We start from the raw sequence: 24,122 nt of genomic DNA, 5'->3' as shown, positions 1-24,122 counted from the left end.
ATAACACAGGGGTGCGGCTCCATCCTACCTTGTATCGGTAGCTCAGATTGGTAGAAGCGGAGTGATGGAATCAGGTATAATTAGTACAATTTGGCCTCTTAGTATCAACTGATCATTGATTAAACATCACAGCTTACCTGGGCGTTGTTGCTCACCATCTTCTCATGGTAGCTTCCTGCAGGAAGACTGTATTATGCTAATTGATTTTGGTCGTGGTGCACCCTGCAAATAGCCTGTTTACTAAAAACACGTGTGACCAGTGGAAGCATGGTTTCATGTTATATGGAGCACTGTTGTACATGGTTCAAACAGGTTGACTAATGATGGGAAACTAGAACTGGAAGTGGTTTTCATATGATGATAATGATGCAACTGAACTGCAAGCAAAGCAAAGGATGTGCTCCTATCCCCCAAAGCAATTAGCATCAGCTTTCACCTCCTTTTCTGTTTTCTTGCTCCTGAAAGAGCTCAGAAAGTATCGCCTGTTTACAAATCAAACACTGATGCACAATGAATTCATAATTCTTCAAAGAAACTGGAGCTCCTGTATTTTTTTCAACATTTGTGATTTAAAAATGTGAATGTTTCTCCATTGTATGCCACAAACTGGGTTTCTTTAAAAACACAATTGATTCTTGAAGATGAAAAGACATCTTCAAAGAAATCTTTTATTACATAAAAAAATATTGTTTATCATGTTTCCCAGGCCAGAGTGCAGCCTTTACATTTACAACAGCAGAGCAAGTCCAAGTTAAAGTCAGACAACATAAGTATCTTTCACAATCAGACCTACAGACCTCTGTGTTCATAAACCAGACTAAATACATGACCTACTCTCCATGACTGTACACATCAAAACTAACCAACCATTCCTTATTTGTTTTTAAATCATCTGTGGGGATGATGTAATTATTACTATTGCAGTTTTATTTTATTTGAACATATCTGCCATGCTGTATTTCTTCTAGAATTCTAGAAATGAACTTAAATTGTCACTTTTTAACTTTTTTTTATTGTAGAGGTTAATTTATATTATTTATATTTAATTTTTCATTTAGTGTTTGAAAAAGAGGGCGGGCAATTTTTTTTTTATATTTCATATACTTTCTCAGCACACTTTTTTCCCACTTGTGTAAATATGGTATGCACCAGAAAGTCTTAAATACATCTCAGTAACCCTTTATACACAGATGCAGTACTGCTCTTCTTTTATGCTTGCTCCTGTTTCCTGTTTGTTCTTGCCTGTCTCTGTCTTTTTCTTCCTCTCTGTGGGTACAGTCCACCAGATTAATCAACCTGCACACCTGAGCCTTAGCCTTCCCAGCTCCTCCACTGGCTGTGATATAGTTTGGTCACTCATGTCGTGACGATGCTTCAACCACCTTTCAGTTTTGTGGTTTTCCTGTGCTTTGGGATGGAGGTAACTCGTCTATCCCTGTGCTTCAGGTTTTCCTGCTCAGCTGTGGTTAAATATTGATCTCAGATGCCCACACCAAGTTTTTGAACTGAATCTGTTTTTCCTGCTCCGCTGCCATCTCCAGATCAGCAAGTCTCCTCAGTTCATTCTTTAAGTGCAATAAATCTGACTCAAAATAAACTGAAATTCAGTTTCCATGTCCTGCTGTTAACTCTGGGTACACAGTTCAAAGAAATTACCAAAGTCTGACACACAGATGGAAAAAATGAGATGAGTTTCACGGCTGGAATCACCAATTTTAGGAACAAATAATTGCAAGTCTTAATTTTTTATGCCGAGCAGAAAGTTTTCACTTTGTCTTGTGTCTTATCTTATTCAACTTACTAAATATATATATATATATATATATATATATATATATATATACATACACACACACACACACACACACATACACACTGAACAAAAATATAAATGCAACACTTTTGTTTTTGCTCCCATTCCCCATGGGATGGACGTAGAGACCTAAAATTCATTCCAGATACACAATATAACCATCCCTCCCAAACAGTGGTCACAAATCAGTCCAATTGTGTGGTAGTGGGCACATCTGCTATATTGAGATAATCCATCCCACCTCACAGGTGTGCCACATCAGGATGCTGATCTGACATCATGAGTAGTGCACAGGTGTACCTCAGACTGCCCACAACAAAAGGCCACCCTGGAATGTGCAGTTTTTTGCGCTATTGGGGGTCTGGGGACCCAGAACCGGTCAGTATCTGGTGTGACCACCATTTGCCTCATGCAGTGCAACACATCGTCGCATGGAGTCTATCAGATTGTCAATTGTGGCCTGTGGAATGTTGGTCCACTCCACTTCAATGGCTGTGCGAGGTTGTTGGATATTCGTGGGAACTGGTACACGCTGTCGTATACGCCGGTCAAGCACATCCCGAACATGCTCAATGGGTGACATGTCCGGTGAGTATGCTGGCCATGCAAGAACTGGGACATTCTCAGCTGCCATCTGCCCTGAACAATGTGAACCATGATTCATCCGTGAAGCGCACACCTCTCCAACGTGCCAGACGCCATCGAATGTGAGCATTTGCCCACACAAGTCTGTTACGGCGACGAGCTGGAGTCAGGTCAAGACCCCGATGAGGACGACGGGCATGCAGTTGAGCGTCCCTGAGACGGTTTCTGACAGTTTGTGCAGAAATTGTTTGGTTGTGGAAACCAATTGTTCCAGCAGCTGTCTGGGTGGCTGGTCTCAGACGATCTTGGAGGTGAACCTGCTGGATGTGGAGGTCCTGGGCTGGTGTGGTTACACGAGGTCTGCGGTTGTGAGGCCGGTTGGATGTGCTGCCATATTCTCGGAAACGCCTGTGGAGACGGCTTATGGTTGAGAAATGAACATTCAATGCACGGGCGACAGATCTGGTTGACATTCCTGCTGTCAGCATGCCAATTGCACGCTCCCTCATTGCTTGTGGCATCTGTGGCATTTTGCTGTGAGACAAAACTGCACATTCCAGGGTGGCCTTTTGTTGTGGGCAGTCTGAGGTACACCTGTGCACTACTCATGATGTCAGATCAGCATCCTGATGTGGCACACCTGTGAGGTGGGATGGATTATCTCAATATAGCAGATGTGCCCACTACCACACATTTGGACTGATTTGTGACCACTGTTTGGGAGGGATGGTTATATTGTGTATCTGGAATGAATTTTAGGTCTCTACGTCCATCCCATGGGGAATGGGAGCAGTAACAAAGGTGTTGCGTTTATATTTTTGTTCAGTGTATATAGACTGTTGGGCTAAAACAAAACACACAGAATTCAAACATGGTTAAAGCGCAGCTCTGCTTCTTACTGAAAACAGTTTTTAAGATTTTGTAGGACTTTTCTTTGTTTTAGGAAGCTAAACGATTCTGCATCCTATTATCAACAAAACAACAGAAACAAACACTGTGTTCAATCCATGAAGCAGATTCTTCCAACATGATTCCTTAAAGTTGATGCAGAGTTCTCATGGCTGAAGAAAAATGTCATTTTATGCCACAACTTAAACTGCTTTGCTGTCATCATCTTTCTTCCCACGGCCTCGCAAACAGTCTGGTCAGTGAGGTCCTAGGTCACTCTAACCACAGCCAAATCTATTCTGTGGCAGGCAAACGTCTCCTCGGGTCCCTCTCCAGCTCAGTATATGTGAACAGCCAGCAGAGGTCAGCAGCGGTCTCCGTTTCTGTGATGGCACAAAGGCAGCAGACCAAATATTTTCCTTCACCAACGTGAACAATTTTGTCTAAACATCCATTTTGTCAAAGAAGAATTGGATAAAAGAGAATTTGGTATCATTTAAAACATTTGTATTTGTAGTATGAAAAAAAAAACCCCCCCAAACAAACATCCGTCCTTGTTGGGATTTTGATAGAAAAGTCATGCTTCTCCTGTGAAAATGAAAAGGTCCACAGGTTTGCATGTAAAAATATATAAAAAAAAGGAATTATTCTGAATATAAAACCTGGAAGATTGCATTTGTTTTCAGATATATTTGATTTTTTTTCTCAATTAAGCCTTAAAAATGATTAGAAAAATGAGTAGTGTGACATAACTTGATTTGTAGACTCCTCTTGTTTAAAATTAATTCAAGACACAGCTCTCACAGGCAGGAGAGGCTGTTAATGTGGATTTCATTAATCTGCCAGGGTTTAATATTCATGTGATTTTTTTTTTTTGTTTTATTGTAGCTGATTATTGCTATAAACGAACACACACACACACACACACACACACACACTTGCAAGATTATGTAAAATAATATTATATTTATCCTTCATGTCCCAATAAGACAGTCATATCGACTGGTTGGTGAAATAACTCCCAGCACTAGAAAAAAGTCAGACTACAGCTGACGTCTTCTTTAAGAAAAACTCTACATATCTAACAAAAATAAATTCAAATTCTGAGTAAAACAATACAGGAGAAATAAGAAGTCATTAATCAACATCAGTGAGTGAATGATCCATCCAGGGAAAGCTGAAGTCTCCATCATGAGATCTTCCTCTGCAGTTGTTGAGGAAGATCTCGTAGCACACGCACCACAGATTCTTAAAAGAAAATTATGTTTTCCCAGAAGGTGCGACGTCCTGACAGGTTTGTAAACTTTCTCCATTTTGACATAGGCTTGGTTTTAGTCTCTTGGCCAGCATCATTACAACATTTGTGCCTATTCTTTGATCCAGATCTGTTTCCTATAAAATCGTAATCTCAGTCTCTTGGTTCTGGTAAGCCTCATCCTGCATCTCAGTGTCTAGCTGGTCCATCCTCTGGTAGGCCTGGTATCCCTTTTTACCTGCAGACAGATTGAAAGAAAAAGTAATAAAAGAAATAAAAATACAATATAGGTATATAAAAAAAATAACCCTGTGATGAAAAGGGATAACGCTTGTACCAAAGGAGAGGACAGTTTCTCTGGCAGCACTACGCAGATCTTCATCTGTTGATCTCCATAAATCTGCTATGTGGTCCACACTCTCTGTCGCCTGACAGAAGAACACAAAACAAAAACAAACAAACAAACAAACAAACACTTATGCTAGCTGATAAAAACCAGAGGACTTCCGAGTGTTGCTGTGACTGTGTAGAGTTGTGTTCTGCTTACCCGGAGGCATTTGAGAGCCAAACAGGAGCTCTGCTGGATTTTAATATAATTGCTTTTCAGGCTTTCTGTGTAGTAAAGCACCGCCTGAAGAAGAAAGTACACACACACACACACACACACACACACACACACACACACACACACACACACACACACACGAGGTGTCACTTATGCTGCTGGATTGGCCTCATACACTGTATATAAAAGATGGCTGTGGCCACTGTAACATAACCCACTGGTTTAGTTTAGTGATGTTGCTGCCACCATGTTTTTGTTGTTGTTGTTGTTGTTGTTGGGTTTTTTGGAGCCCGAAGTTACCACATCTGGAGAGGAGGGTGGAATGCTAACTTATCAGTTAATGCCAGCAAAATTATCAAGCTGCATTAATAAACTGAATGGTTGCAATACACGTAACTGTTAATTCTAACAGACTAAAAGCACTAACGATAACAGAAGCACATCTGTCTTTGTCGTACATCAAAGCAGACCATATTATATGTCAGATTACTCAATTGAAATAATTCAAAAGGCTCCAAACAGCACGTTAGATCTTCGGGAATCCAGTTGAGTGACTGGAATTAAAAGGTGGAGATGGCTACAGCTCCCACTACAAGCAACAATATCCTAACTTTAAGCCTTATCACTATGCAAATTAGACTTTTTATTAAAAAAAACCAAAAACTTTTATATGTTGCTATAAAAGGAAGAATCACTGACAAAGGCTAAAATGTTCTTTTATACCAGGCTGTAAGCATGCTTTTTTTAATGCTGTAAAGTTAGACATTTTGACATGGAAGTCAATGGGGATTGACTCATTTTTGGAACAAGCCTTAAGTTGTCATAAGAGTAACTGCAGTATAGCTTAATTTTTCAGCTCCAAGCACCACAAACTGTCGATATGACAATATTAACTACAGCAAATTAAGGTTCATGCAATGCTAGTAAAAGGGACAGTTAGGCCTGTAATAAACTAAAGCACCTTACAAGCTGTCGAGTCCAAGTCTACCCCACCTCTCACTCTCACACGTGGGATAAAGGCGCTGGTCATTTGTTTTATTGATATTCACACTGGTAGCCATAAACCAATGTTTTGGACCCCAAATCCTTCCCTAATATTAAGATGTGGATTTACATTGTAGCTGTCATATCAAAGTCCAATCAATAAAGTTCAAATCCTTCAGAAAGAATTATCCACTAAGTGTGCTATAAAAAAATTTCCTTAGAACTTATTAACCCGAGTTCCTCCAGTGGAAATGCACAGAGAGCTCCTTCACTGGCTTGCTGTAAAATACCTCATTAGTTTAAAATTCTGCTTCTTACTTTCAAGTCTCTCCATAACCTCGCACCTCTACATCTCTCTGATTTTCTGCATGTTGCTCTTCCTTCCTGTATTGAGTTTTGATATTGTTATTATATCCATACTGTGATTTTAATATTTCATTGCTTGTAAGGTGTCTTTGAGTGTCTTGAAAGGGGCCTATAAATAAAATTTAGTATTATTATTAATCTCTGCAAAAGATGACTTGTTTTCATGTACCTTGTTCCTGAAGGCCTTGCAACCAGCAGCTCTGGAGATGCAGTTGGTGGCAGCTTTGCAGACTTTGTGGTTGGAGTCGATCTGCAGGGAGGCGAGAGTCTGCAGGGTGCATCCCAGTGGAAGTAGCTCTGTGATCTTCCGGCCCCTCAGCTTATTTAAAGCCCGCCGCCGTTTGGGGCTACTCAGGGCTGAGAGGATGTACTCTGAAATGCACCAATGAATAATAATGAACAACAAAATAATTAACAACATACCACTGAGTGAGCTGAGTGAGGGGGCTCACATCCATTTAGCAGCTTTCATTCAAATCTCATGATCTTTATGAAACGTACTTATTACTGTTGGCTGAAAAGTTTTAAAGTTCACCCTTTATGGAAACCGGTCAGGAAAAGGAGAGGAAAACGAGGACCGTTCATTTAATAATTATAATATTTTTGGTTTAACTGTTTCCTTCTCTTGGTGCTGTATTAACATTCTTACACATATTTGTGTGCACTGTCATGGTCCTGACTCTTTGTTCCAGTATTTTTGTTCCATTTCTGTTTTTTGTTTTTTGTATTTTTGTTCCATTTCTGTTTTTTGTATTTTTGTTCTAGTTCTTGAGTAAGTTTGTCTATAGTTCTTGGTTTCTTAATTGACCAAATTAGTTTCCTTTTGTGCCCAGTCTGTCTCAGCCTCATCTCTGCATTTTGTCACCCTTTTTGTCTCCTCAGTCATGTCCCCGTCTTTGTCTGGTCTCCCTGTGTCCCGTCTCCGCGGATGTCTAGTAAACATGTCTTCAGTCCCGGTCCCTGTGTTTATCCCTTCCTGTTCCCATTATGATCTCTCTGTGTTTCATCCTTTTGTCTCCCCACTCAGTCATGTCTCTGGTCCCTGTGTCAAGTTTGCATTTCTTAGGCTGGGTCTCTGTGTGCATTACTTCCCATTTTATTTTGATAGTCCCCCATCTCGGGTGTGTGATGTTCAATTTTGGCTCCCCCGTCTCGTCAGATTCTGTTAAGCCCACTCTGCCCTCCCACTCTCTCCTCCTGTGGACATATCATCTGCCTCTCCCTTGTAGTGTGTGTAGCTTCCATTGGTCCATTTTGGCTCCCTATTCCTACCCAGCTCAGTCATTGTTTTTGTTTTTTGTTTTCTTCACCCTTTACCAGCGTTAATAAAGCCGTGATTTTGAGTCATGCATCCTGGGTCCACTCTCTGCTGGCCACTGCTGGCCGGTTCACAACATGCATAATATTATCATGAAACAGAATATGCTTGTATTTTATTTTTATTTATTTATTTATTTTTATTACATACTAGAACATTGTGTAATGTTTTTGCAGCATAAAAAGTAAATGATGTTTTATCTAATCTCTCTGGCACACTTTTTGTCTTTCTTTGTCTTGTAAACTCCACCCACTGAGATTTATTTCAGGAGTTATTTGTCCCCAAATGAACCAAGCATACAAATGCTGTTGTTGTTTTAGCATTTTTTTTCTCTTCAGTGCAGTGGTATGCAAACCAAATGCAGTTTAGCATTTAAATAAACAGAAGACATCTGTATACTGTAGCGAAATCTAGCAGATTGAACAAGAGGAGGTGGAGGAATGGAAAGAGCAAAGGGGAGGCGGAAAAGTTGCTGTGTGCTCATGTTTATAGTTTGACACCAGGAACTGTGTGTTTGTTCTTGAAATTTATTGAGCCTCTACAGAGGCTTGTGTCCCCCTGAAGTAAACACAAGTACTACTTCAAACTATTGACATCCTGCATTTCCAGGCTCCTTACTCCATCTGTGACAAATGCACGCCTAACGCAGACTCAATATTTCCTCATATTTTCCTCAAACAGTCCTTTGAAGGTCTGCTTACTATTCTTCACTACTGAAGAAATATTCTCACAAGATGTAAACCTCAAAATATTTCTCATAAACAGGCGTGCAAGAGAACACACCCTGTTTGTTTGGGGTGACCATTTGGCTGTAGAGTTAACAGATGGTCCAGATGCCTTTAGTGAGCTGGAATCTCTGGAAGCTTAGAAGTATAACACCATCCCATTCCTGATACCTCCAAACACAGTCTTTGGAAATGCCTCTCATGTATAACTTCTGTATAAATACTGTAAAGTTTCAAATATAAAACTATTAAAATGGGTTCATATGGAAATGAATATTCCATGTTTAATGTCCTACGGTGTTTGGTTATAAATTATAGTTATAAATACAATGTGGCTACTACTACTATTACTTACTGTGATATATGTTTATTTCACGAAAGTTTTTTAAACGAATAATAAGTTAAGGTAGATAATAGTGATATATTTATCTGTTGACAGCTTTGTAAATTGAAGCTTTACCTTCTTTTGAGAGGCGGGAGATGTGCTCTCCAAGCTCCTGGAAATTCCAGCGCTTCAGGTAGACTGACAGCTGGAAGAGGGTGACTCTCTCCGGGCTGCAGACTGACCGAGAGCTGGGCACCACCCGGCAGGCCGCCTGAACCTGCTGCAGGAGCTGAGAAAACACTGCAGAGGAGGTAAAACACAAAAAATTAATACATCAAGGTGGTTTTGAGTCAACATTACATTAGAGTAAACTGTTCTTTAGAATCCTGCTTTAAGTTGGCTTTATAGTTTTGGATATTATTGGATAAACACGCTGAAGATTGTCTGAGCTACAGTGAGACTTCATGATATAAGCTGAGAAATATGATTTTAAGTATAAGCAGGCGTCTATACTGCAGAAATGTACACAAAGTACACGAGCAGCGCAATTTCAAATTGAACAAATGTATCCAAATTGTGCTTTTCACAAGTTGTTATTTTCCTGAACATTTTTCTCACTTTCTCAAAGAGTTATGAAGTTTACTGAGATATTTCCACATGGCTTACATTTCCATTTTTTACTTTTCTGCTGTTTCACACTTTTTTTATGATCTCATGCCAAAATTATTTTCCATTTTCTCTCACCGTAACTGTTACAGTAGTTTTGTTTAGTTTTTTAAACTTTCTGGATCAGCTGCTGATCGGTTTCAGTAGATATCCACCCATCTTTTTTTTGACAAACTTTTCTTTTATTTGTGGCAATTTCCTTCATATTTTCTCAGGTCTGCAAACCTTGCCACTTTCTAGTGATTCATAATATGCAGCAGTAAAACATTAGCTGCACTTAATCTATGATGACGGCATTCCTTGCTTTTTTATAGCCACTGGATAAAAGCCTGACTTTTATTACAGTGTGGGGCACTGTGAGATAAAAATGCCATGCATTCTTTCATAAAGTGGGACACCTGATCATCCCACTCAGGAGAGTCTGTAAATACAGTCCCGATTGAAAATTTAAGACCACTTGAAAAATTGCAAAATAATAAAAAAAAAAAAATAAATCAGATTTTGTATGGTTGGATCTTAACAAGGTTATAAGTAGAGCTTCAAAATGCAACAAGAAGAATGGGAGTGAGAAAAAACATCTTTTTGAGCATGCAATTTATCAAAAACAAAGCTTAAACTGAAACAGGCTGTTTTACAGCTGGTCCAAAGTTTAGGACCACACCTCCAAAACCCCCGTAAACCCACTTATGAACTCAGTAATGAGTAGCTCCACCTCTTTTGTTGATAACTTCAAAAATTAATTGCGGCATGCTTGATGCAAGTGTTTCCATGAGGTGAGTGGGAAGATTTCTCCAAGTGGTGAAGACAGCCGAAAAAAGGGCATCTACTGTCTGGAACTGTTGTCCATTTTTGGAAACTACCCATCCCCAAAGCTTCTCAATTGGATTTAGATTGGGGTTCAATGGTTCAAAAGAGTGATGTTATTCTGCTATAAGAAGTCCCTTGTCCTGCAGGCATTGTGTACTCCACCATTGTCCTGTTGGAAAACCCAGTCGTTACCACACAGGCTCTCCGCAACATCCGGACATAGCCAGCGGACGTTTGACGCCCCTGCACCTCCTGAAGCTCCATTGTTCCTCTGAAGGAAAAAGCACCCCAGACCATTATGGCGCCCCCTCCACTGTGGCGTGTAGAAAACATCTCAGGTGGGATCTGTTTGTCATGCCAGTATCGTTGGAAACTATCAGGATGACCAAGTTTGAATTTTTTTTCTCATCACAGAATAAAACTTTCTTCCACCTTTTAATGTCCCGTGTTTGGTGCTCTCTTGCAAAGTCCAAACGGTCAGTTCTGTGGCGTTCAAGGAGACGAGACCTTTGAGGACGTTTTTTGTTTTTAAAGCCCTTCAATCTCAGATGCCGTCTGATGGTTATGGGGCTGCAGTCGGCACCAGTAACGGCATTAATTTGAGTCAAGGATCGTCCAGTGTCTTGACAGACAGCCAATTGGCTCCTCCGGCTCAGTGTTGGTGAAATTTTTCTTGGGTCATCCAATTGACTTTTTTGTGGCATAACCCTCATCTTACTGTGTCCCACCTCAGCAGTGATAGAGCACTGTGAGAGTCCCTGCTTATTCAGTTCAACAATCTGACCACGTTCAAAAAGGGAACGTTTTTTGCCTTTGCTATCAGAATGTCATGACAGTGTGACTGCCTGACAGAAAATGACGAAGCCACGGTTTGTTTTTGATTTTTACAGATTTGGCCTTTTAAAGGCGTGTGGTCCTAAACTTTTGATCAGCTGTAAAACAGCCTGTTTCAGTTTTGGCGTTGTTTCCAATAAATTGCATGCTCAAAAAAATGTTTTGTCTCACTTGTTGCATGTTGAAGCTCTACTTGAACCTTGTTAAGATCCAACCGTGCAAAATATGATTTTTTGCCATTTTTCAAGAGGTCTTAAACTTTTGATCGGGACTGGATGTCCCGTTGTCTTTTAATTAACACTCATGGTCATAGGGGCCACTGTTGAGCAAAAAAGGGGGTGAGACTTGTTCAAGCATTTGTAGTTAAGGCGATGAGGTGCTTTTGTACCTTTCTCTGATTGGCCGGGCTGCTTGGCCTTCACCTTGTGTGTGTAACGCTTCTTCAGTGTCTTTGTGAAGCTGTCGATGTGGCAACAGAAAGGAGAGCTGTTGTCGTGCACACACTCCTCCCAGAACAACAGCAGACCCCTCGTTCTCTGGGCCTTAGGAAGGACTGAGGATAAACAAAAGGAGAATCACTGTAAGAACCTGGACAAGGTTTTTATTGAAAATGTGAAATTGATAATTATAATAAAAAAAACTCAATTTATTACTCATTTGCTTTGAAAATAATGTGAATAAAAGAATGTGCCTTGTTTCATGCATTAACGGCAGATGTGGTTCTTAGATTACAGATTTTCCACTAACTGTCTCGTGTAGAGATGTTGTCATTCTTCTCCAGCAGCAGACAGCTGATTCTGTCCAGGACCTCAGCCTGGAGAGACATTTCCTCCAGCAGCTCCCTTCTAGACGGGGTGAAGTCGGTCGTTCTTATCATCTGAGGAAGCAGAGTTCACATTTGTTTGATTTAGAAAAGTAAGTTGGAGGTTTGACATAAATGAGAGTCAGGGATTTTGTAATCCAGTACACTGGAAGAAACAGATTACGGTGTAAGTGGTTGCCATCAGACTAAACAAGCAAATGCTGTCATGGTCACGAGGATTCAGTATTTGTTTTAGTTATTATAGACGTTTTGATTTAGTTTGTTCCCTTTTTATGTTCTGTTCTGTGCCAGTCTTGTATCAGTGTTTGAGTCTGTGTTTGTCTTTCTATGTTCGCCTGTCTTGTTCAGCCCCCCCGTGTTAACCCTACTCCTCTGCGCCGATGTTTTCTTGTATCAAGTGTTACTTTCCCAGTTTTATTTTGCTACTGTCTTCAGCTGTGTTGAAGTCCCACACGTCTTTCCTCCTCTCTCATCACCTCTTGCAAATATATCACCTCAATCTTCCTTTGTTTTTTGTTGCGTCATCCCCATAGCTGTGTCCTCTAGCTCTGTTTAGCCTGTGCTTGTTTACATAAGGATTGTGGACTTTGAACTGTCTTTGGATTATTGGTTTTGACTTTTATTAATCTCTGAACTTCAAAATTAAATAATCGCTTTGAATTCAACTTCAGCCTTCACATGTCTGCATTTGGGTCTGCTAAATTATCCACTATCCACACTGCACCACATGACAAATAGTCGCTTATGAGTGAACCCCCCCATATAATAACTTGATTACTAATTCCACTTTCTATTTGCCAGTTTTCTGTGGGTCATGTTTTAGGTACTAATAAACTATGAGTATGAGACATGGTTTACTGTAACAATGTTACTGTTGATTTATGTATTTATCTAAAAACTTACTACAAAAACATGAACAGCATTGTTCGGAAGAACTTGTTAAAGAGAGCAATGTGAAATGCTTAGGGGAAGACGTTGGACCCCTTGTGTGTATCTCAGTATGAAATTTCAAGTAAAGTGAGCACGTATCTGAAAATAAAATGAAGATTCTGTACCTGCAGCAGGATGCAACAGATATCCAGGTGAGTCTCCAGAGCTTGATCAAGACCCCAGTTTCCAGAGGTCAGAGGAGTGATGACTAGCTCTTCCTCAGAAGCCGACTGGCTGCCTTGAGAGAGAATTCCATGACTCCTCAGCGTGCTCTGCTGGAAAGAACTGATGCTAATGGGAAAAGAAAGTATGCATAGATCAGGCTTTTTGCAGGTCGCTGCGGACTAAAGTTTCTGTCTCTGAACTCACCCACTGTCCTTCAGTCTCAGGCTTCCCAAACAAGAGGCGTCATCATCTCCGTTCAGGTCGTTTGACAGAAAGTCAAAGCTACCCAGCACCTCCTCAACAGCCAGAGTCTCCTCTGATGATGAGCTTCTCAGCAGTGATAGGTCGTTCTGGTAAGACATGAGGAAAGAGAAGGTTCACTCACAGCATGTGTGTTTACAGGTGTTTCTACAGTTTTTGTATAAATACAAACCTTCAGTATGGTGGCTAGATGCAGTATCTGGTGCTCCAATGCTCTCAGCTCCTTGTCAGCACAGCTCTGATCCTGTAATATTTTCTCCAGCTCTGCAATAATGGCTCCCAGTCTGAGCGCCTGGGCATGACGTTGGACCCCGCTCACAGCCAGCCTCGGAGCAGCTGCTGCAGGGGAGGTTTGTGGTGCAGCTGGGGTTTGAGAAGGTGGTGTTGGCAAGGCTGTGACAGAGTATTCCTCACAATCTGTGGAGTCCTGGGACAAAGTAGGAAAAACTGAGTTTAAAAATGAGAAGACCAGACGAAAGAGACACGAGGTGACAAAACCGAGAAGGACACGTTTTCAACAAGCTGTGACAGCGAGAGAAGAAAAGAAGAAGAAAAGAGAGAAGCTGGAAAATAACACAGACAAGCAGAAAAGAGATGACAAAAGCTGAAAAATGAAAAGGCCACATGAAATGAGATAAAACTGCAAAAAGCGACCACAAAAATGCTTCATGTCTTATTGAAGGTTGAATAAATACATTTTTTCACCTCAGTGAAAAACATGCAGTCAAGCACTTAGATGCACTCAGTTCTTTGTCTTCTTTTAAGAAAACTGGTCGAAATTTGTCTGACTCTGAAATATCTTTAACTCTAATTTGTTACAATTAGTTGCTAAAGCGAAACAGCAGTAAATCAATTGTCTTGTCTTTGCATTTAATGTTTTGTGCCTTTTCTCAGGGGTTCCCACAGTGTTCACGCCACCACTCGTGTATCATTCTTATATACAATTACAAAACACAGCAGCAGATCCAATTGTGACAAATCATCACTGAAACCGACACTGAAAGTACAGTCATTGTTAGATAGGATATATTAATAGGTTATTTTTAAAAGTGAAAACAACCCCCCTCAAGCCCACATTTAAATAGAACTCTGGAACAAGTAGAAAGCTAGGTCAAGGACATCAAAACAACAGCTACAGCTGCTTTTTTGACTTTTAATTATCGTTTACCATTGCAGTGTGAAAGTGACTGTCAGCAAAGTGTTTCTATGACCCGAGTGTGGGCTCTTTACCTGCCCAGTGACTGTGTCCTGACTTGGGGCTACGCTGTGGGTCTCAGGCTCTGCTTCTCCACATGTGTTCTTTCTCAGGATGTCTGGAGTGCTCGACCTGCATTAAAGGTAAAAACATTATTATTACTGTGCTAGTCTGTTTGTTCCTCTTCCACTGGCCAAGTTTAAGGCGTCTTTGCATCAAGCTACCGGGCTGGTACGGTCATAGTTCGTCCTCTGTTCTGACTTTCACCTGTGATTGTTAAAATGGATTTTTGCCATTCTTATGACACCAGAATAGATAACGAACAGATAAACAACAGGAAGGTTCCTGTTTTAGGCTCTTTTAGGAGTACCTCTTGTCATTGTTAATCATTGTCATTGTTAACTTTACATTTGAAGCTTTAACAAGTATTATCAATAAAGAGAGTATTGACTCAAAAAAGAAATTCATCTCAAATTGTGGGGTTTTGCATCCTTTAAAAAGCTGTTTTTTTCCCCCTTGTAAGTTAAATATTGTATCCTGTATTGTAACTTTGCTTACCACAAAGCTTTAAGCTTAGATATATCTTGTTGTTGTACTTCCTGCCTTTGCTCCGTTTCCTCCTCACCTTCTGGTTGTCTCACAATCATTATATATCATTTTTCCCTCCATCTCAGTTACATGCTGTTTCACTCCTGTAGTTGTGGCCTGTATTCCTTGAATTGCTTTTCACATGTAACCAATTCTTAGCTTCTGGGAACCAATAAAAACATATTTAAACATAGTATTCTCTTGAGTGAATCCTCACCTCTGTAAGGTCATAAGGGAGTCTGTTTTACTTTCTTCTGGTAAGGATGGACTCTCTAACACAACTCCCCATTCCTCCTTCTCCTCGTCTACCTTCTTGTCCACCCTCTTCTTTGTCTCCGACTCCTCTGTTGAGATCTCCAGGGATTCTTCCTCTCCGAGCGACAGCTGAGTCCGACTTCCTCCCAGACTGGTGTCTCGACTCGGGCTGAAAGGGTAGCTGTGAGCCCTTGAGAGACTGTGGACAGTTGACCAGAAAGCAGTCTTGACTAAAATAATTATGCTGGATAATTCCCACCACATTCAAATAAAACGGTGTAATAAAGCCAGAATGGTTGCACTAACTTCTTACGCTTATTATTTACATCTGAAATAAGGTTTTTTATTCTGTACAGCAACAATCCAAAAATGCTGTTAAACACTGCTTTATAGCTGATGAATACAAAACAGTTAATATTCCTAACACGTATTGTCTCTGTAGCCACTGTGCTCCCTTCATTTGAACCCTTTTAACTTCATACTTCATACCTCGGGGTGTATGGGCTCTGAGGACTGTGGCTTGATGCGATAGAGGTGTTTGAAGGGTTGGAGAGGTAGCTGAGCAGAGACATTCCTCCTCTGTTGGGATGACCTTTGGGCACCAGAGATGGAAGAGAACCTTCCTGATCCCGCAGCTCACGCACCATAGACTGAAAAAAGTAATAGGATAAACAGTCTGAGTGTGCTATGAATTTGAGTTATTTACATAAAAATGTAAGAAAAACTTAGGATATAGGATAAACAAATTTGGCAATATAACAAAACGGGGAATAAAAACAGAACTGAATGAAAAGGTTGATGCTGAATCCTGCTACCAGTACATGTGCTTTGCATTAATAAAACCCCTGAGTGCGTGCATGTGTGTGCACACATACGTACAATAAAGTATTTCTCAGTGAAGGAGGGGGTGCTCGGTGCCGTCCAGCTGTACACTGAACTCTTTCTGCTGGACACTGACTGCTTGTTTCCAGACAGCGGCCTCAGCTTCTCAGTGCCGTCAAATGGACTGCAGGTGTTAGCACACAGAAGGTTATACACTGCACAACAAACTGTATGATATGCACTGCATAAACATATGTTTTTATCTATTTGGTATTAAACTGGCCGTGATCATTAGCAGTCTGTTCAATGAGTTACTTTTCAGAGTTTTGCAACGTTTTATGCTGTTGTGGGCTTTTTGGTTACCTTTCCTCACATTTAGAAGCATTTCACAAAGTGAAGCGCTAACTGCTTCTGTAATTTTCATGGCCTGTTTTATTAGTGGGTGGTTTCCTCAAAAAGTGCAGTGCTTCTCAAGTTGATATGATAATATGCTAAAGCTATAATTCTGACTTGTATTTGACTAAAAACGTAATCATTAACAATCAAAAAGATGTGATAAAAAAAAAGTGTTTTGGAGCATGAATGTTTTTTAAAATAAAAAACATTCGACTTGCTAAAAATGTTTCTCTTCTTAATCTGAGCTTTCAGTGAATCATTTTCTTTCCATCTTTTTGTATTTGCTGAACCCATTTTGTCACATTATTACATTTTATATGCATAAGAGAAACGAAGGGAAAGCAGTGAAATGTTACTTATCTTTTAGCTTAACAGAGGTGCATAGTGGGTGTATGTGTGCGTATGGCCACAGCAGCCTTTTGTTTGTGTGTGAGTGTGTGTCTGGCAGCCTTGTACAGCTTTGTGTGATTTTTCCATCTCTCCAGGGGGAGGATCTGTGAAACGTCCTCCACCTGGCCCCTCTAAAGCCTGAAATGTGATTTGTCATGGTGCAAGGGCACAGCGGAGTGCGTCTGCATGTGTTACTGTGTATGTGTGTGTGAGTAAAATGTTCATTCTGTATTCAATCAGCTGCTCAGCAACAGCTGGCTCAGGTTAGAGGTGCGGCAGAGACTGAGGCTGAGAATGAAGAAAACAGCAGCTACAGCTTCAGCAGGACGAGTGGATGTGAATCTGTAACATCATTTGTTGTTGCCTGCTTTGTTATATTTGATATTTTCTCTGGTTTTACATCTGTGAGCATCTGGAAAAGTAATTATTTAAAAAAAAAGTCTGAAATTTAAAAAAAGAAAGAAAGGAAGAAATTACGTTGGCTGAGAAATAAATGGAAAAAACACGACTTGTTATCCAGTAGTAAAATCTGTCATCTCTTCATTCCACCTTTCACTGAAAAAAGGAACGTTTCTGATGCGGTCGCGTGGACCAGCTGCACTTATCATTCATGTGTCTCATGGAACATGATATCTACACCAGCAGCAGGACAAAAAGTGGAGCCATGATGGAGAGGTCAGGACAAAAGTTCAGCTAAAACTTTAATATTTTTTATGCTGCAGATTAAAATTCCTCAATCTGTCATCCAATTATTCTCATTTCCTTTTTGGAATTTTGGTTATTCCCACTTCACCCTTTATCACAGCAGAGGAAATACCAGCATGTCAGAGTTGTCATCATCGTCATCACCTCATCGGTTAGTTTCAAATCAGATCTTTATCTTGTTTTCATGTGTGTGTGTAAGAAGTCTGCGTTCGTACTTCCAGGTCACTTCCAGCTGCAGTTTGATGGTTCCCAACTCCGTGATGTCCACCAACATCACCTGAGGCCTTGCCACAAAGAAGTCTGCGCTTGCACACGTTACCATGCCAACCAGCAGCCAGCTCAAACCCTTTGCTTCCGTCACCTAAAACAAAGGATGCCACTGGTTAAAGATACAGGGAGTGCAGAATTATTAGGCAAATGAGTATTTTGTCCACATCATCCTCTTCATGCATGTTGTCTTACTCCAAGCTTTATAGGCTCGAAAGCCTACTACCAATTAAGCATATTAGGTGATGTGCATCTCTGTAATGAGAAGGGGTGTGGTCTAATGACATCAACACCCTATATCAGGTGTGCATAATTATTAGGCAACTTCCTTTCCTTTGGCAAAATGGGTCAAAAGAAGGACTTGACGGGCTCAGAAAAGTCAAAAATAGTGAGATATCTTGCAGAGGGATGCAGCAGTCTCAAAATTGCAAAGCTTCTGAAGCGTGATCATCGAACAATCAAGCGTTTCATTCAAAATAGTCAACAGGGTCGCAAGAAGTGTGTGGAAAAACCAAGGCGCAAAATAACTGCCCATGAACTGAGAAAAGTCAAGCGTGCAGCTGCCAAGATGCCACTTGCCATCAGTTTGGCCATATTTCAGAGCTGCAACATCACTGGAGTGCCCAAAAGCACAAGGTGTGCAATACTCAGAGACATGGCCAAGGTAAGAAAGGCTGAAAGACGACCACCACTGAACAAGACACACGAGCTGAAACGTCAAGACTGGGCCAAGAAATATCTCAAGACTGGTTTTTCTAAGGTTTTATGGACTGATGAAATGAGAGTGAGTCTTGATGGGCCAGATGGATGGGCCCGTGGCTGGATTGGTAAAGGGCAGACAGCTCCAGTCCGACTCAGACGCCAGCAAGGTGGAGTACTGGTTTGGGCTGGTATCATCAAAGATGAGCTTGTGGGGCCTTTTCAGGTTGAGGATGGAGTCAAGCTCAACTCCCAGTCCTACTGCCAGTTTCTGGAAGACACCTTCTTCAAGCAGTGGTACAGGAAGAAGTCTGCATCCTTCAAGAAAAACATGATTTTCATGCAGGACAATGCTCCATCACACGCGTCCAAGTACTCCACAGCGTGGCTGGCAAGAAAGGGTATAAAAGAAGAAAAACTAATGACATGGCCACCTTGTTCACCTGATCTGAACCCCATTGAGAACCTGTGGTCCATCATCAAATGTGAGATTTACAAGAAGGGAAAACAGTACACCTCTCTGAACAGTGTCTGGGAGGCTGTGGTTGCTGCTGCACGCAATGTTGATGGTGAACAGATCAAAACACTGACAGAATCCATGGATGGCAGGCTTTTGAGTGTCCTTGCAAAGAAAGGTGGCTATATTGGTCGCTGATTTGTTTTTGTTTTGTTTTTGAATGTCAGAAATGTATATTTGTGAATGTGGAGATGTTATATTGGTTTCACTGGTAAAAATAAATAATTGAAATGGGTATATATTTGTTTTTTGTTAAGTTGCCTAATAATTATGCACAGTAATAGTCACCTGCACACACAGATATCCCCCTAAAATAGCTAAAACTAAAAACAAACTAAAAACTACTTCCAAAAACATTCAGCTTTGATATTAATGAGTTTTTTGGGTTCGTTGAGAACATGGTTGTTGTTCAATAATAACATTATTCCTCAAAAATACAACTTGCCTAATAATTCTGCACTCCCTGTACACACAGAAAGTTTTTTTCCCTACACAAACAGTAAAACAAACACAGAGAGGAAAGAAATTACAGCCCAAAGAAATACAGGTCACTGTAATAGCAAAATTCCTAAAAGGACAAAAAAGATGAAGTATTCAAATTTCTGGAATAAAAATATGCAATAGGTGTTTACACTGCCGTACACCTGCAGACATGTCCGATTACCTTTATCTCAAAGTTGTGGTGAATGTGTGGGAGGAAGACCATCTCCTCCTCATCCCATGACTGACTATCATCTGATTCAATCCTCCCTCTGATCTTCCATCGCTGGCGGCCCAGTCGTACTAACACCTGTCAATGTGACATCATTAAGACACGACGTCATCATCCAGAAACCATAAAACACCAACCAAGTCAGTAATTTTGGTCTAAGAGTCCAAAGGTTCAGTTCACAGTTTGTCTGTTTTTCCTGACAGTGCAGGTAGTTTGTGGAGGATTTATAACAAATTTGGCACGTTATAGTTTGAAATGTTAATTTAAATACAAGTACAAATAAAAATACAAATACAAAGTACAAACAAACAAAAAGAACCTAAGTGATAGTTGTTGCATTTCAGATTAAATTGATTAAGTCTTCATGGCATTATTTTTAAAATGTTTGCTTTATTTTTTCCATTTCTTAAACTTTTGCACAGCAAAAATAAATGAACTTATAAAGAGAGATCTTATTTTATTTAATTTTTTTTTAGTTTTTTTTAAAAGAAATGTAAAAACGTCCTTTAATTATCTTCTATATAAATTCTTTTTTTTTTTAATTTTTTTTAGTACTTTGGGGGACTCCAAAGTAACATTTCTGGATGAGATCCAGAAGTTGTTGTAAAAAAAAAAAAAAAAATTAATTATGTTGACATTATTGTTGGTTGGTGTTAGAAAAACAAAACATCCCCCCCAGGGCAGAGATTCAGATTTCAAAATGATTCAATTCTATCTATCATCAACAATAAAAGAACTTTCAGCTGTACACTTAAAATGTAAATATTAAAAGCTTGATTGAAAGGACGAGACAATAGATGGTGTTTCTTTCACTTGTCCTGCACATTAAGTTATTTGCATGCAAATGCTGAAAATTCTTGGTTTTTAAATAGAAAATCCAACCTCGTACTGGTCTCCTGGACAAAGTCGAGCGAAGCCGATGAGACCTGCAAGTGAAAGCAGACGTTAGATGTCTGGGAGATAGTGTGTCACTGATAACCTGTAAATTGCTCAGGGCTCTGAAGGAAGCATGTGTGCGTGTGTGTGTGTGTTCGCACCCTTCATTTTAATGTGTAGCTCTCCTAGCAGGATTTCTAACTCTCCTTCCATTGTTGACATGTCCTGCAGAGAAGTTTAAACACACAGAGAAAATAAAAGATCTTCTCTAACAGTTCTTTGTCTATTTTCTCAGAAGATTGCATGACTCACAGTTCATCAGGTTATGGTTCAGCTTTCCCAGTCATCCACTCTCTGAAACCTGGTCTGGCTGTTTTAGCTCCTTAGCTGCCTTACCTTTTGATTTGCTGTTCCTCACAAACAGAAGGTTTGACTGTGCTCACAGCTCACAGGAAACGACCATTTTAAGGATAGCCAATATTTATTTCGGCAATAAAAGCCAAAAGCAAATCTCTTTAAAATATTTGGAAAGGTTTATGCACTTCATTACTAAGAAATAACCATCAGCAATCCTCAGTATGTTTTTACTCTTAACATCTAACACAGGTGACATGTCCAGAGGTAAAAATGTCTCATTTCTTTTGTTTTTTTTTTCAATTTTTTTTTAAAGAGATCTCAATAAAGTTGACACACTTTGCAATATGCTAACAGAACACCATAAATGTCCTGGTTCTTGTACAGCACTTTTCTGTTCTACTGGAGCAGTCAAAGCGTTTTATACAACATGCCTCATTCACACCTGTTCATTCAATCACTTTTTCACACTCCATTGAACGCATCACAGAGCAACTTGGCGTTCAGTATCTTGCCCAGGGATGCTTTTGCTGCAGATTGGAGCAGCGAGGAATCAAACTACTAACTGATTAGTAGAGGACCTGCACTACCTCCTGAGCGTAAGCCAGCCGAACACTATGTAGCGCAATATTTAATACATGATGAAAAACACAATTTAATGTAGGTATGCATGCATGCAAATGAATTTTCTTATATAAATAAATATAATAATTACATTAAATGTTATTGTCATCTGTGTCTCCATCTGTCTAGCTTCCATTTATTAACTATTAACCACAGTTACAGTAGCAATGAATTATGTCTAAATAATAAAAACAACTATAATTTAACTTAAAGGGAAGAAACAAACTGTAAAAGAACAGTGACCCCAGTAAACAACAGTGTGCTCATTTAATGATTTATTCTGGCTCTCTCTCTATGGAAACCTTTAAAGGATTATTATGCTTTTGCATTTTAATGCTGACTTTCTGGCTAAGAGCTGGACTTCACCACAAAGAAGAGCAGATGAAGCAGCATGTGTCGAGCAGACTTTTGTCATCTGTGTGGGCTGAAACTGCCTCCTCGCATAGCACAGACCAAAACTGAGGACCAAGTGGCCAATTTATCAGTAGTGAAGACTTTTTAACATCATTCCTAATATAGATGCATGCCTGCCCATATTAAATATGGTCAGTTTTAAATAATGAGGCCAGCATACAAGTAACATGCAACAGATCGTTTACCAGATCTCCATTTATTATGGTCACATTGTTTCTCATGTGTCTGTCTGATTGCACGGTGGGCACGTTTGGATGTTTAAAAGTTGATCAAATGAAGGAAAACCCCAATCACCACAATCCAAACATAACGAGAAATAAAATGTTTATGTGATGCCTACACAATGTCACTAATTTAATTTACTATTGTGTTACGCTGCCAAAGAGGCTTCTTTTATAATTGAAAAAAAGAAGAAGAGAGAGTTAGTATTGTGCCGGCATTTTTAGTTCTTGATTTGACTTGAAAAGTGAAGTTACACAGCCTTAACTTCACTCTTATTTTATTATGGAAACAAGGTCTTCTTAGAAAACAGTGACCTGCATGCAAGCATTAATTACAAGCGTGCAGTTTCAGCTTCAGTTTATCATTTAACTCCTTCAATCCACTTAAACTTCAGTCTGTTTTCTTAATCTTAAGACAAACACCCAGATTTTTGCAATTGTAATAAAACAACACTTTAATCTTTCCTATGGGAAGTTGACTTCATCCTTAAAAACTGGCTTTCTTCTCACTCTGTCAAGACCTTATATGCCAGGACAGTAGAAACTGTGTGTGCAGAAGAACAATTCTCCAGTGGCTGCTGATATTAAAAAGAAAGAAAAAAAACAAAAGCTCTTCTATGGAGTTTCTGTTCACCTGCGAAAATCACAATGGCAAATGCAGTAAAATGGTTTGTGATGCTGTGGTGCCCTTAATACCTACAGAAAAGTATCTTGTTACATCTGAAAACTGTATTTATTATCTCAGCCTCTACTATCAGAGAACACATGAGAACATTTAACCCAAGAAATTTACATGTTGTGCTAACTGTATTTTGAAATTGACTCCTAAGCACAAGTTCTGAATCACCCCAGAAGTGGGAATGATTGTTATTTTAATAATCTCGTTGTTGTTGTTTTTATTGTATTTGACTTAATTAGGCATCTGTTCCTATAATACCCCCAAATTTAAGTAAGCTTGTGGATGATGATGATTATTGGAGAAAAGAACATCAGTGGCCTAAGATTCTCAGTAAATGAGGTTATTCAAGCTTTGTAGGATTAAGTCAAGGTGAGCTTTAAGTTATCACCTCTCATCCAAGTAGAGTGTTCAGTTCTGAAAAACCTCTTAGCAGAGGTCAGAGATTTTAACTTTAAAGAAACTTCAGACTCTGAACATCTTTTGTTGAGTGCAGGTCAAATAGAAGGAGAAGTAAGAACGTATATGCTGGACGGTACATAGGCATGCATGCAACCGTGTATACAAACAAATGATGAGCACACCATTCATATATAAGTTAATCTTTATAAGATCTGGTTGGTGTGTGTGTGTGTGTGTGTGTGTGTGTGTGTGTGTGTGTGTGTGTAAGACCAGAGGAGAGTTTAAAAAAAAAAAAGATGTGATATCAAAAACACTGAGGGTGAAATGATGAAAAGAAAAAACAGGAAAGTAAGAAAAGTTTGTGAGGAGCTGAGAAAAAGAAGATGTGGGCACATGTTTGAAGCTGAATCTATGAAAAAGAGAAACCACAGATCGACAGAGGGCATGAATGAGTCTACAGCTGTCTTTTAATGGCCCTTATCCTGCAGCTGCAACCAGAAGAATCACTGCAGTACCATCACTCACATGTCAGAATATTTGATTTGGAAACTTTATGACCATTCAAAGGCTTATTTTGCCACTGCGCTCCTCGGACATGATGGATATGTGGTTGCCACTTTGGCTGTGAGTACGTCTCAAAAACAGTCCAGTTTACAGATTCTCTCTGGGAGGTTTGAATGCACATGGTAAGCTAGACTG

General features: G+C 39.8%; 1 protein-coding gene across 1 annotated transcript in view; it reads right to left on the bottom strand.

Moving 5' to 3' along the window:
- Window positions 1-4,375: 4,375 nt before the first annotated feature.
- The window catches only part of ripor3 (RIPOR family member 3), a 52,605-nt gene continuing 32,858 nt past the window's right edge, over window positions 4,376-24,122 (bottom strand). Inside the window, exons 9-26 of the mRNA XM_085354488.1 lie at window positions 20,894-20,957; window positions 20,739-20,782; window positions 19,809-19,934; window positions 17,877-18,022; window positions 16,228-16,354; window positions 15,838-15,998; window positions 15,311-15,547; window positions 14,541-14,637; window positions 13,483-13,737; window positions 13,254-13,399; window positions 13,010-13,175; window positions 11,879-12,008; window positions 11,520-11,684; window positions 8,960-9,124; window positions 6,626-6,828; window positions 5,089-5,172; window positions 4,879-4,969; window positions 4,376-4,779 (exon numbers count right to left, since the gene is read on the bottom strand). Of these exons, the coding sequence (XP_085210614.1) occupies window positions 4,679-4,779; window positions 4,879-4,969; window positions 5,089-5,172; window positions 6,626-6,828; window positions 8,960-9,124; window positions 11,520-11,684; window positions 11,879-12,008; window positions 13,010-13,175; window positions 13,254-13,399; window positions 13,483-13,737; window positions 14,541-14,637; window positions 15,311-15,547; window positions 15,838-15,998; window positions 16,228-16,354; window positions 17,877-18,022; window positions 19,809-19,934; window positions 20,739-20,782; window positions 20,894-20,957 (2,508 nt within the window). The 3' untranslated portion in view covers window positions 4,376-4,678. The remainder of the gene's footprint in view (window positions 4,780-4,878; window positions 4,970-5,088; window positions 5,173-6,625; window positions 6,829-8,959; window positions 9,125-11,519; window positions 11,685-11,878; window positions 12,009-13,009; window positions 13,176-13,253; window positions 13,400-13,482; window positions 13,738-14,540; window positions 14,638-15,310; window positions 15,548-15,837; window positions 15,999-16,227; window positions 16,355-17,876; window positions 18,023-19,808; window positions 19,935-20,738; window positions 20,783-20,893; window positions 20,958-24,122) is intronic.

The sequence above is a fragment of the Diplotaxodon limnothrissa genome, linkage group LG5 (genome assembly GCF_057381915.1).
Source record: "Diplotaxodon limnothrissa isolate DT_005_m linkage group LG5, D_limnothrissa_male_GT1.1, whole genome shotgun sequence".
NCBI lineage: Eukaryota > Metazoa > Chordata > Actinopteri > Cichliformes > Cichlidae > Diplotaxodon > Diplotaxodon limnothrissa.
Note: the sequence above shows the minus strand (reverse complement) of the source record. Positions and strands in the feature narration are given on the sequence as shown.